General features: G+C 32.8%; 1 protein-coding gene across 1 annotated transcript in view; it reads left to right on the plus strand.

The window, feature by feature from the left end:
- Positions 1–14,004, plus strand: part of LOC128988764 (agrin-like) — a 510,056-nt gene that overhangs the window by 453,614 nt on the left and 42,438 nt on the right. Inside the window, exon 6 of the mRNA XM_054410381.1 lies at positions 2,788–3,024. Coding sequence (XP_054266356.1) covers positions 2,788–3,024 — 237 coding nt within the window. The remainder of the gene's footprint in view (positions 1–2,787; positions 3,025–14,004) is intronic.

The following is a 14,004-nucleotide window of genomic DNA, read 5'->3' on the forward strand; positions in this document are numbered from 1 at the left end:
TTTTATAACATCTAACTAAACTTCCTACCCAAAATGTTCATGTATTCACGAATAAAATAAAATGAAACGTTGCGCCTAATAAACATAACAGTTAAATACAAATAAATACGCTTACATACGAATCAAACTTACGTCATCATGACTTTTTCTAACAAAATCGTGGAAATATTTTTACCTCACTGGTGGATTATAACATGAACAAGTTTTATCGAGAGGGTAAAGTTACAAACCAATCCAATCGCATTTCTAAGTCAGACACGATACACCACCTGTGTTCTTGTACGTTTCTATTGAAACACAAAACCTTAAGTACTTTTCATCTTACAATATATTGTTCGTGGTAGGTTTATTGTTCGCTTACCAGTGCTTTTAGTGGATTCACACAATTTAAGTGGAAGTAATAATGTTAATAATATAGTTTTTTGTCTTTGTTTTTAAAATATTGAATTAAGTATTCTTTGTGAGTAAACAAAGAACCAAACGAGTGCTTAAAGTAGAGTAGTTTATTCTAAGTAACTATTTGTATCAGAGTGGTTATAGTTGTCGCCTTCAAATCCGAAGATTGCTGTTTTGATATTAAGCGGGGTCGATAGTTTGGACTCTATTGCCTACGAAAACTATGCTCTCTAGCCAAACTGCGGGTTTAGACCAAAGACTACAGCCCACACGAAGTCAGCAGGCTTAAACTGTCTCAGTTAACTTGAAATACAGAGGTACGTAGCCTGTCTGCTCTACTAACACCCGTGGAAACAAGGATTGGACTATTTCTTTCAAACAACGCATACAATTCCAATGACTTAAAATCACAAAAACACGTGAGTTCAAATGTCACAAGTCCTTGTAAAGGTTCTGAGTACTATGATTGACTATGCACAGAATAGACTTCCCATGTAATGTAAAAATTTGAAGCAAACAAAACAGGGTGCAATTTGTTGAGATGGTCACCAACTAGATACAATATTCTGTGTTAAGTGATAAATCTATGGTATTATTTAGTTGCTTAGGGAATTTTTGTCGTCATTCAGTGAATGTTTTATTTATAGATAGTTTATTGAGCCATAAAAGCCAAGAAGTTACAAAATCACAAAACAATATAGGAACCGAACAAAATAAAACATCATAACCTAAAATCTGTCTGCGAAATTTCATTATAACCAAAGAAAATGACAAACTGCGAAACTAAAGAGCGAAACGACCTCACTTTAATGAAAGTCCAAAGTTGAAACTCAGAGGCCTTAATTACAAAACAGGTAAAACAAAACAGCGCCCCACTGACGCCGTTCGGGGTTAATCGGTGAAAACAAAGTGTGAAATCGGAGGGAAACTTTTCCCGCCGAAAATTTAGAGATAATCACCGCGGAGAAAGGACGACGACGCAATCAATTGAGTCAATACGCTCTCGAATCTAATTTAAATTCGGTTCAAAGGTGGGTATAATTTAAACAAACATTTATCAACTCGGTGGTTCAATCGATATGATTCTGCGCGACCGTCCACAACTCTACTCCATCGTCAGTCGGCGTCCGTCTCTCCCGTCGTTCATCCGTGTCCGTTTTGTGCTCACGTTTATCACGCGCCCCTCCTCCGCCATTCCGCAAGTTTCTCACTCTTTCCTGCTTTGCCTCTTGGATTATTAATTCTTAAATAGTTTTTTTTTCTTTGTCATTTTTTTGCACATTTTGGTAGTTTTATTATTTTTATAAATTATCAATAGTTGTAATAATATTTTATTTCTAACATTTTAAGTTCCAACATAACTGTTTTTGAGATGAAATATTTAATTTAAAATGTTATAGTTTTTTATTGCTTCTTACGTCATGTTTACGTTATTAAAAATGTGTTTCGAAATTGTTTTATATTAAGTGCATTTACAAATTTAAAGATTATAACCTAGCACAGGTTACTTAGAATTTACACAGGATCCAAAATAGATTTTTAACTTCGATACAGAAAATTTTATTTGTACAGTAGATAACATAAGTTGTAGTTTTGAATATTTTTCAATTTGTTCACACTAGTAGAACCTCACTAAAAGCTCGATTATCTCAAAAATGAAACATCAAGCAATGTATGTGTTGTGTACAACCCTTCATAATTAAAGTAAGAGTAGATTAATTATAGGGTGGCCAAACATAGTTGAGGTCCAGTAAACACCGTGTGATTGGCGAGCGGTTTTTACGTCCGAGAATGCAAATCCAGCATTGTTGTTGGATACCAAATGACCTGGCATTATCACACCATTTATCATCTTGTTTTTGCCACTATACCCCGTGAAAATTATCTCGATGATTCCCCGTTTGTTATTAGGACGATGTAACATGATGGAAATAAAATTACATTTTCTTTTGTAAATTTCATTCATTTCTAGTTTAGTTTTGATTTATTTTTTTGTATTCCTATATTGCTTATCGTGTGTTTCAAGGACTAACGCTGTGGGTCTAGTGGGGCTAATCTATGACCCTGTAAGCTGATCATGATTTTGCTCTCAGGTCTACAGTTATCACCCATAACATAAAGGACTGTATACGCCCATCATAAGTCTACAAGGTCTACAGTGACTGACATTGACTGTACCGTCAAGTTCACAGTATTCTACCACAACTGTGCTCGAAGGGCAGTAACCAATAATGTACTAGAAAGTCTACAAGACAGACCACGACTTTACCCGCAGGTCTACAGGGATCGACCATGACTGTACCCAAAGATATCCAGAGCCACTAATGTATACTCTATGTATTCTGTACTTGTTACTCCATGGCACTGAGGCCTGTTACGTGTTCCCGCCAGATGCTGCAGATCCGTGCTCCGGGAAGGTGTGTCCGCCAGGGGCGCGCTGTGTTCCAGACGCCGAGGGCCGCAGCGCCTCCTGTGTCTGCCCCCGCCACTGCCCCCAGTATGGCGACCACTCCGCCTCCAGGCCTGTCTGCGGCTCGGACAACCAAGACTACAAGAACCAGTGTGAGATGAGCCGAGCTGCCTGCGAGAAGGGTGTCGACATAGTGGTGAAATACCACGGTGCTTGCGGTGAGTAGAACCACGTTTTATCAGTTCCAGAATGTATTAACCGTCCAGTGGTGATTATTAGAGGGAAGCATGTGAGCTGATGCTCTCCACGTTTAGAGAGATATATTGAGAAATTGATATCATGTTTACTTCGAACATAATCCATTTTCGGGTGTTTTTCTGACTTTTAATGGTCCATTACCGCCACTACCTTTGACACATAGCACACACAAGGAAAGATCATGTAAAACGCATTGATCTATAGCACTCTAAAGCACTATACTCTATAGCTTATAGAGGTGTTTAGAGCTATACACTTTAGTCTAATTGTCGCCATCTTTGCAAAAGATATAATGATTGTTGCTTATGATATCGTATTGCGCAGACGCAGGAATTAAACTCTCACGTGTGCGTGCAAGACTTAAGGAGGAAGGCGGATATTTTTTATTAAAATTTAAACTACGCAATACAATATGTCTTAGGGCAACAATATAACTTATTTTTGAAACTACAAGATTAAATTCAAGTATTTGAAGTCAAGATTTAGGGCCTACCTATAAAGTTAATTTTAATGTTAACATTGTAAGAAACAAGTCATCAAATATTGGTTCTCCGAGTGTGTCGTTAAACACGCAAAACGTCTGGCCATTACACAGTTTTATCCCGAAAGCTAAGATTTGACTGTCAACTATGAAGATGGAAGCATACCATCAAAAATAACTTATGGTGTTAGGTTGTATTAAAAATCTAGTATCATTAAGCACATATGCCAATTAACGTACTTTAAAGTTGAAAAATTACACATTCTGAGCTTTTCTCAAGTTCATCATAACAAGGTCCAATTGAATGTTTAGGGGTAAATAATATTGTTTCAGTAATAAAAAATTAGATAGGCCTATATTGGAAGGTTGGTCTCATTGGAAAACATAACCGTGAAAAAGACTAAATATACATAAGATGAAGTGCGAGGTGACTATCAAGTTTAGAGGAGAGTTCCCAAGTGGCCAAGTCCTGGACGAATCCTTCTCCCCCCCCCCCCCAACGCTCTGTATCTCTATCCCAGGACACGTGTTGCACTTCCTACAAATGGTGTCCTTTACAACACTTCAACTTTTGTTTGACATGTCTGGGGACTTCACACTTAGTTTATCTGAGCGTTTGATTCTTTGTGAGCCGACAAAGGAATTTCAACCATCTTCAACTTATTCTTGAATTTTTCATTTGATTCTTTTAAGAAAATGTGAGGAGAAGATTCCAATAACATGGTAAAAAACAAATTAGTTATGCTAACCCTGTCCACACTTACTATAACCCAACATCACTTAACTTAGCTTTATCAAATCCAACCTAATCGTGCCAAACCCAACCTTTTTTTTATTCTAAGTTTATTTAACTAACACTACCTAACTTCTCTTTACATATATTTTTCAGTAAATATGCCATAGAATACTTCTTGTCGGCTAACGTTAAACTTGTATGTCCTACTTTCGTTTTTTACACAATGTAGTTATTGGGAAGATAAAAGGCTCTTCCATTTATGGCTATGTAATATTAGAAGAGTTTCACTTCCAGTTTTGCACAGTTGAACGTGTATATAGATGGCTTAGTTGCAGTCTGGCGGTAGCTTGTTAAACTAAGTTATTTTTCGTTCAAAAACTGATAACTATTTAAAAACTGTAATTAACTCTTTTGCCGAGTTTAGCTACATATATATTTATTACATTTAATACTGTTAATTAAATTTAACCCCGCTTAGTTTTTCAACAATCTACACAAAATCGCTTGCCAAAATGTTGACCGATAGAATACTTATGTATATGTCAATTATACCCACCAGCCTTCAATTAATATTCAGGGTGTTTTTTTTTTTTTTTTTTTTTTTTTTTTTTTACTGTGCCACCATTAGGATCTTGTAAACGATACATCTTACAGCAAACTTTAAATGGGGAACATTCCCTTGTTTTTAAAGAGGTTTAAAAATAAGTAAATACAATTTTTGTAAATGGCCGCCATTTCCCAATGTGGCGGTCAACTTCGTTTTCTTATAGAATACCCTGTATTTTAGGTGTTTTCGGATGGTAAATGAAAATTTTAGACCTTTTTATTCTTGAGTAAATGTTGATATACTCAACCGTTTACGATCTTCAGAGAGATATTAAAGTCTTAATTTAGTCTCTCTTAACAGCTGTTATTAAACCTATTGACCATTTCCATTGCCAGCTGTTTACTAGTATTGTTGTAATAATAAACAATAATCACTAACCTTTAAAATATACCGTCGTTCAACTATTAGGTTGTGTTTTATATATTGTATATTGGATAGATCCAGAGTAAATACATTCTTATCAACTTGTAACCATTAAGATCAGCAAATGCAATCAGGTTGTAAAATAGACTTTAGGGTGTACATGTTGATTGTCTGTCTAAGTAACTATTTTCAGACCTAGCAGTTATTGTTGTGAAAACTATACCTGACCTTGTGTCATCTTACTTCCTTGTTGAGACATTAAGAAACTATAGTGTACCAATTTAGATTTTGTAAGACAAATCCATGTTGAAAATACTAATTTTGTGGATCCTACAAATTATACTTTTTATAAAGAGCTTCAGCTCATTTAATTCCCTTCAAAGGAACAATGGAGCATGAATAAAATGTGTTCTTCCAGAGAAAGCTTGCTTTTAAGAGGGGAAATCTTCGGAAGCTTTCAACTCCATTATATACTTTGGGAGTTACGTCTTGGCCAACGGGTTAACTAAAAGCACTTCCATTCTTATCTTACAAAGTTACGGAGATTAAGCTCTAGATGTGTGCGTTTGCCTGTTTTATCGTGTACAATGTTCAGTAGCTCACCGTTGATTAACTCTCTTGCATTCCCTTTTAGTAGATTAACGTTTATTTTAGCATAATAGTATACAAACTATTACGTAAATATATTTTATCAACTTTTAAGTCTTCCAGTCTCTTGTATTTACTACAAATTAAATTTAATTGGTACTAATAATACAAACACTACATGGTACTACTGTGAATTCATTTTTATTGTGTCATAAATTCTTTAATCACCATGATTTATATCACTAAAAATATGTCATGACTATGTGTGAGTTGCCAAAAGATCCACATATTTTGTCCAACTATGGTTTTTTGAGGGTCGAGAGGGTAGCCTGTTGGGGAGCCTGTTCGTGGAGCATCACAATACTTATTTATCAGCTATAAAAATTATAAACCAAGTTTATTAGTGCAGTCCTAGTTTGTTAATTTATTACAGAGACAACATGTTCTGACAATATTTTCTTGTACAAGTTTTTACACACCACTTACGTCCCACTTTGGTACTTTACGAATTCAATGCATAACAAAACGGCTGGATTGTTTGCTATGTAACTGTTCCTTGTAAGAGGATGCTACACGTTAAAACGTGCAGCTGGTGAGCTTGTTGTTGTTGTTGTTGTGCTGGTGAACATGGTTTCTTATCGTTCAAAACCCATCAATATCTTTATCAAAGTTTTTTCTAACATGACAAACACACATTAACTTTCTTTATGCGATCATTTAAATCACAGATCTCGAACGAAGATACGCTAAATTATTAGTATTGTGCTGATACTGATAGTCAAAGGTTCTATATTTAGAGTGTGAAAGCATAGACTTACCAACAGTATGTTTTATCTGTGGTAAAAGATACCAGATGACCGTAAATGTGAACAAATCAGCTGATTTCAGTGGTAACTCAATTGTAGGGGAGCTACACAGCTGGTTTAATATCGTCCGCTTGCACTATTTTACTGCAGTTTCCTTCTGCCACAATATTTCACTGTTTTTAGATCGTTGCAGCGTCAAAAGAGACCGCGGACAGTTAGACAATAAAATAACAATTTTCTGGACGTAAAAATCATGTTTCTGGAAAAATAATAAATTTAAGTTAAATGTTTAATTTTCAAACAATTGTTGTTAATCCAACAGACAAAATACATACATAATTAATACAGGAGCGTAGCATCACGGAGAGCGCCGTTCCACAACAAGGTATGCAAATGTCGCATTGTCCCTGTGTAGCCAAATGGCCTATCCGCGCCGTCGCATTTGTTACCCATTGTTGGGTCTGTAGCAACATTCGCCCGATGTGAACTATAGCGCAGAAACTTATTTGAATCTCACTATTATATTCGTTATTTAGTTTGAATTTAGAGTTGAATACTCAATGATTATTTAGCGGTTAAATTTGTAGCAACAGAAACAAACTTGTAAACTATTGTTTTCGCCGAATATATTGTTTTAAAAATATATTTCACTGTTTATATGACGTGTAAAAATAATCTTGGAGTTCGCGTTTACTAAACAAAATCAACAATGAAATATGATTCGAAACAACATGTGTGCAACATTAGGCCGTAATTGTCTCGCTTTAGCGTGAAAAAATTCCCTTTGGGTTTTAGTATCTGACCATTTCAAACTATTGAAAAACTTATGACAGCTAGCCTGACCATACTTCTGGACCGAATTACACGTGGTTGGTACCAAATGAAAGATATTTTCCTGTAGATGTGCAGAATCCCTTTATAAATTAAACTAGACTCAAAAGTAAGCACAAATAATGAATTTGAAATTAAAAAAAAAAATGAACACGGGTTTTATGGGTTGCAATGCTGGTGACAAAATAACAACAAAATATAAACAGAAAATCTAAACATAAGGAATAAATTCCAATCACATGTTTTATTTACAACGTGGGGTGAAAATAGAGAAGTTTGAACAATACATATACGACCATAGGGCGGCTCTCGTTAATACCTACAATTATTTTGAAGTTACATTTCAAAATTAATTCGGGATTGTGTTTAATTCTTTAAATTAGTTTGAGTTTGCTATGATTGATACAATAATCCATCAAATTAGCCTTCTCTGAAAACAAAATTCATTAAGAATTGATTGTATTTTTCTCCTTTTTTTAATACTGTATAATAATTTCTGTAGGAAACAAATACTAATAACTTTCGCAGAATATTTTATTTTATTTCACAGATTTTGATTCTTGCTAATTGATTTAAATTTTAGAACTCGTTATGTTTTACCTGGAGAACGATGGAATATCCGTGAAGAATACAGGGTGTCACAAAAAAGAGTGATGGGCTATACAGGACCTAATTCTACATGCAAAAATAAGTCAAAAATGAAGAATAAATTTTTTTGGATTTCGGCTTAGTTTAGCCGTAATCCGCCATTTTGTTTTTTGGGGAAAATATTTATTATTTCAAAATCCCTTTGATATATTTTTACAAAACTTGGCAAAATTGTTTACACTATAGTAAGTAACATTGTATAATGTTTCCGGTTTAAAACAAGGCTGAATCAGACCTCTGTTTACTAAAAAAAATGGCTTGACCAAAATGTATTGTCCCTCTATATATCTAAAACAAAATTTATGCCAATTTCATTACGCAAGATAACCGAATACAAACTTGAAAACCTAACTATTCATGTCTGTGGAAATCATTTCAATAACTCTTGTTTCTGTAGCAAAATTGAAAAAGTTGATTCATACAAATATCTTGGTATTGTTTTTGATTCAAAGATGAAATGGTCGGAACATGTTGAATATCTAAAAAATAAATTACGTAAATATATTTATGCATTTAGGCAACTTAGTGATATTCTCGAAGAGCAAGAAATTAAAATAGCATGCTATGCATATGTTCAATCATTGTTGTCTTTTGGAATTATTGCTTTTGGTGGTGCTTACAAAACTATCTTGCAACCTGTTTTTGTAGTGCAGAAAACAATACTTAAAGTTGCTTTTAAAAAACACTTTAGATATTCAACTGACGATCTTTTTGTAGAATCGGGAGTTTTGACAGTCAGGCAGTTATTTTTAAAATTTATTTTAGTTCACATGTACAAAAACTTTGATAATATTTTTGTAAAAATTACTCATCCACACAATACGCGCTTTTCTCGAAATGTTGGTATTAATGTTCCACAAACTTTCAAATCATTTTCAAATACGAATTGCTTTCACTTAACTCAAATCATTTATCGTAACATGTGTAACAGATATCAAAATGTCAACATTCTAAATTCACCCTCTCTCTCTCTATTTAAGAAGCATGTTGTAGGGTGGCTTGTAGGACTGAGTTCAGAGGACACCGAGGCCGTAATCGCGTCGGGCGGACCTGACCGTTTCTTTCTTTCTTTCTTTCTTATGAAATGGCGACCATACAATGTAGGTATTTTAAGCCAAGTATGAATGGAGATTGACCCTACACTCCACTACACAACACAATCACTGATACACCACCTTCACTGACTGACCAACACACCACACTCCACCTCTCCTCTTCAATCTTCACCAGATTTTTACAAATTACCTCTGCTTGCACAAAGAGTTTTTTTTTTTTTTTTTACCGTCAATTTATTCCAAAACACTAAAAATTCAGTTTCAAGCAAGACAAATAAAAATTAGTTTTAATTATACGATTTTTTTCTCCTATATTTTTTACTTCCCATTTAAATTAATCTTTTTCGCAACTCGAGTCTACGCACAGGCCCTGCCTATGTAGACTTTTTCCTTTCTTATAGAATGTATTTTTTTTTTTACACTTTTATTCACTTATTTTTACAGTATATATTTTTTGTTTTGTTATCTAGTTAGTAATGTTTTGCTGTATCATATTTAAGTAATGAAAAAAATACAATGTACTTATCTGTAAATAATTAATGGGAAATAAAATATTATTTCATTTCATTTCATTTCATTTCATTTCATTTCATTTTCATTTCATTTCATTTCATTTATAAAAAAAATTATTATTTTAACTTTCCAAATTTCAAAATGGCGGCCGTTTGAATTTTTTAATGCCAAATTTCATGGAAACCGGTACCTAAATCAACATTTTGTAAGAGACAAAAGTTTTAGTATTTATTATGACAAATCCAACAAAACAAAAATGAATAAAATCGGTTCATAAATACAGAAGCTGTGTTTATTTTAGTAATTTAGACTGAAATTATTAATATTAAAATATATTAAATGTAATGTAATAATTTGTGTAACGTATTAAGTAATTTCAGTCTAAATTACTAAAATAAACACAGCTTCTTTATTTATGAACCGATTTTATTCATTTTTGTTTCGTTGGATGTTTCATAATAAATACTAAAACTTTTGTCTCCTACAAAATGTTGATTTAGGTACCGGTTTTCATGAAATTTGGCATTAAAAAATTCAAACGGCCGCCATTTTGAAATTTGGAAAGTTAAAATAATAATTTTTTTTATAAATGTTACTTACTATAGTGTAAACAATTTGGCCAAGTTTCGTAAAAATATATCAAAGGGATTTTGAAATAATAAATATTTTCCCCAAAAAAACAAAATGGCGGATTACGGCTAAACTAAGCCGAAATCCAAAAAATTTTATTCTTCATTTTTGACTTATTTTTGCATGTAAAATTAGGTCCTGTATAGCCCATCACACTTTTTTGTGACACCCTGTATTTAACTGTAAATTTAAATGATGTGTAAGGCTTTTACCAACAAACATAAATACCTACAGGCCATGGTAAACCACACTAGTTAGTGTTATAGATTGGCGTTGTAAATATGGGTTACGGTATTTTTAACCGACTTCCCCACTACCAACAAAAGGAGGAGGTTCTCAATTTGTTTGTGGCGATGTTTTTTTTTTTCTATGTATGTTCACCAATTTCTCTGTGATTCTTTTACCGATCAGTGTGGTCCCACCACCAAAATAACCAGGAGAGTTTCTATTTGGTACCTTATATATTATGTTTAAGTATAATATTTGTTTTGGTGAAAAATTCTGAAAACCTTAAATATTCAACATTTATTTTGTTTACATTTGTGCAGATTGTTTACATTTGTGCAGAGAAGGCAATAAATAATAATAACATTCCTACAGCTGTTAGTTGAAACCATTTAAATGAAGCTACAGAAAATTTTTCATGAAACAGTTGCTTCATATATTGATCAATAAACTATTTCTTGCCATGCATTTTGTTTTGGTTACTATAAAAAATGTATTTTAACGTTTGATCTGATTTGTGTATACAGTGATTCTGTTTTTAGTATTGAATATTCTGACTTAAAAAAACATATATGTTTCAGTGAATAGCTGTATGATATTGACAAATAAAGGTGTATTGTGAAAACCAAAGCATTCGTAAAAAAGGTCTAAATATAAATTAAATGCAATTATTCCTTACACGACCTAAGAAGTGTGACAGTGCATAATCGTCAATTACTAAACATGCATTTGCAGATGTGGAATGTTTATTGATATTCTCTACCCAGTTACTATATTATATCAATACTATTATGCCTGCTTCGGAAAGTCCTAGAGGAAGATGATTTGCAATTTCGACTAGGCTATATCTTGATCAAACAAAACCACCTACATGGCTTGCACCACTTTTAGCTGAACCAATCTTTCATATACATATTTCATTTGCAGATATGTGGAATGTTTATTAATATTCTCTACCCAGTTACTATAACATATCAATACTATTATGCCTGCTTCGGAAAGTCCTAGAGAAAGATGATTTGCAATTTCGACTAGGCTATATCTTGAGCAAACAAAACCCCCTACATGACTTACACCACTTTTAGCTGAACCAATCTTTCATATAATATTTTCCAAAGGTACTATACGTGTTTTCGAACAATTTTCCATTTTTGAGAGAATTTTTAGTGCTGGTACCTGAGGAATAACTTTCATATTGTTCCAAAAGGCTTGAGACGTTACTGTATTTCTTTTTATAATGTAGAAGTACACCGATTGCAGGAAACGATGATGTCTCATTTCAATGTATCAAGAAAAGACAATTAGTTTTTCATTAGGCCTAATGTAATGGACAACTCTTTCTTTCTTAAGGAATATCTACTGAAAATGTTTATTTTCATACCCATTGATTATGTAACCTGAACAGGTGACTTAAGCAGTTTTAAAATAATGATTGTTCTGTGGAACATTTGATTGTTTCAAACAGTTTTGCTTATCAAAAAACCTCAAGTAATTAATATATAAAAATTATACAGTCACTAAAAATCGTGAAATAATTTATTTTTGTAAAAAAATACAACCGACTTCAAACGCTCTAAAAAGAATGAAATAATTTCAATAAAGTAATCTTTTGTATTAGGCAAGCTCACGTATTTCAAGTCGGCGCGGCTCAAACTGCAAATATGATTGTAATTAAATATTGTGTGTGTATTTTGAAAATCAATAAATTGTAGCTGGATAACATAAATATATAATAAACATACTGGACTGTTTTGTTTATATATTAAAGGAAATATTTTCTTGTATTTTATGTTTACTTCAGAATAAATGCATTATGAAAATAACACACACAAATGTTCTATATGAATAGGAAAATAATTTAGTTTGATATTATGATAGGGAAAAGAAGCTAGTTTGGTATTAAAACGTTAATTTTCCATGTTAGAAACATTTAAATGCGTTATAATCGTTTTAAAGATGCTCGTTAATACCACTATAATACCGATCTCTGATTACGGTAATAAAATAACACTTAACGCATAACTATGAAAAAGACATGCAGATTAACAACTTTAGTTATAGATAGTCACCTGCAATATGGACACCCTCTTTAAATTTTGTATCAAAAATCATCATAGAGCCGCGCTGACTTAAAATACGTGAGCTTGCCTAATACAAAAGATTACTTTATTGAAATTATTTCATTCTTTTTAGAGCGTTTGAAGTCGGTTGTATTTTTTTACAAAAATAAATTATCAGAAGTTTTCAAATGGGCTGGTGTGTTCGCGTAAATTTGAGGTTTGGCGTCAGAATTGGAGTATTTAGCGGTGACAGGCCCGGTGAAACATGGTTCTCCAATATCACTAAAATAACACACTCTGCTGAATATCCGCACTTATCAGATGTTATGATAGCTATAACTGTTTTAACTTTACAAGCTTTGGTCAGTAGTATTTTTTTATGGAAACCAGATAAATCTTTAAATATGTTGTTTTATATTTAAGTTTTTGGCATATTTGATACTTGGAGAGAACTTAAGAGACACCAAATTTTATAAGTCATCCGACTTTAATAAGTTAGTCATGAAAATAAAGTTGATGTTTATGAAAGAAAGCTGAATTTTCCATCATGATACCTACAAAATATTAGTGACTCTATTGAATACATTCTGTTGTAACTGGCAACAACTTAACAGTAGGAAAACATAGTCTAGTTTAAGTTGGTGTAGCTATAATCAAAAGTTAAATATTATTCTGATAATTTTAAAACCTACTTGGGAGATTGTTTACATTATAATGTAAACAAATATTTTGTGAACGTGACAAAACATGCAACCATGAATTGTTTTAAGTTAGTAAAAAGTTTAATAGAACTGAAGTTAAAATAAAACTGTGTAGTATGTTGTTAAAACCCTTTATTTATAAAATTTGACATCCTAAACATCTACCTCTAAAGGCAAAAAAACTTGCTATACAAAACATAACACAGAAACGGTTGTAAGACAAGTCCCAAAAGTGGACAAAATTATTACGTCACAGAAATTGAGAGGGAACAATCTCGCCTAAGCAAAAAGGAAAACATTCAAGTTGAGAAAAACACTAAATAAAGTAGCAAGAAAGGGTATATCTATAAAGTATCTTACCAATCCAGTCGGTCGGTTCTTTTGTTGCAAAGCAAGAGGCGGACATTCTAAATGTGACTCTAATTCTCCAGTCGTTCGCTCTTGTTCCCAACTGTTCACTTTTCAAGTAATTTTTCTCTCTTTTGTGTTGTTGGTAAATAGTGATTACAGCATTGTTCTGTACTTTATGTTTTTAATGGCCATTATTAATTAGTGCTCTTTATTTGTGTTACTTTGGTGTGTATCGTATTTTTTAGGATAGGAGACTATAATATGCATGTCATAAGATGTTAATTACTTATTACCTTAATTTTTACTTTCTCCCCCTATACCATAGTATAAATGGAGCAAGTATTG

Source organism: Macrosteles quadrilineatus, unplaced genomic scaffold (assembly GCF_028750875.1).
Source record: "Macrosteles quadrilineatus isolate MER2022 unplaced genomic scaffold, UCM_ALF_1.0 Scaffold_3__2_contigs__length_128488019, whole genome shotgun sequence".
Taxonomy (NCBI): domain Eukaryota; kingdom Metazoa; phylum Arthropoda; class Insecta; order Hemiptera; family Cicadellidae; genus Macrosteles; species Macrosteles quadrilineatus.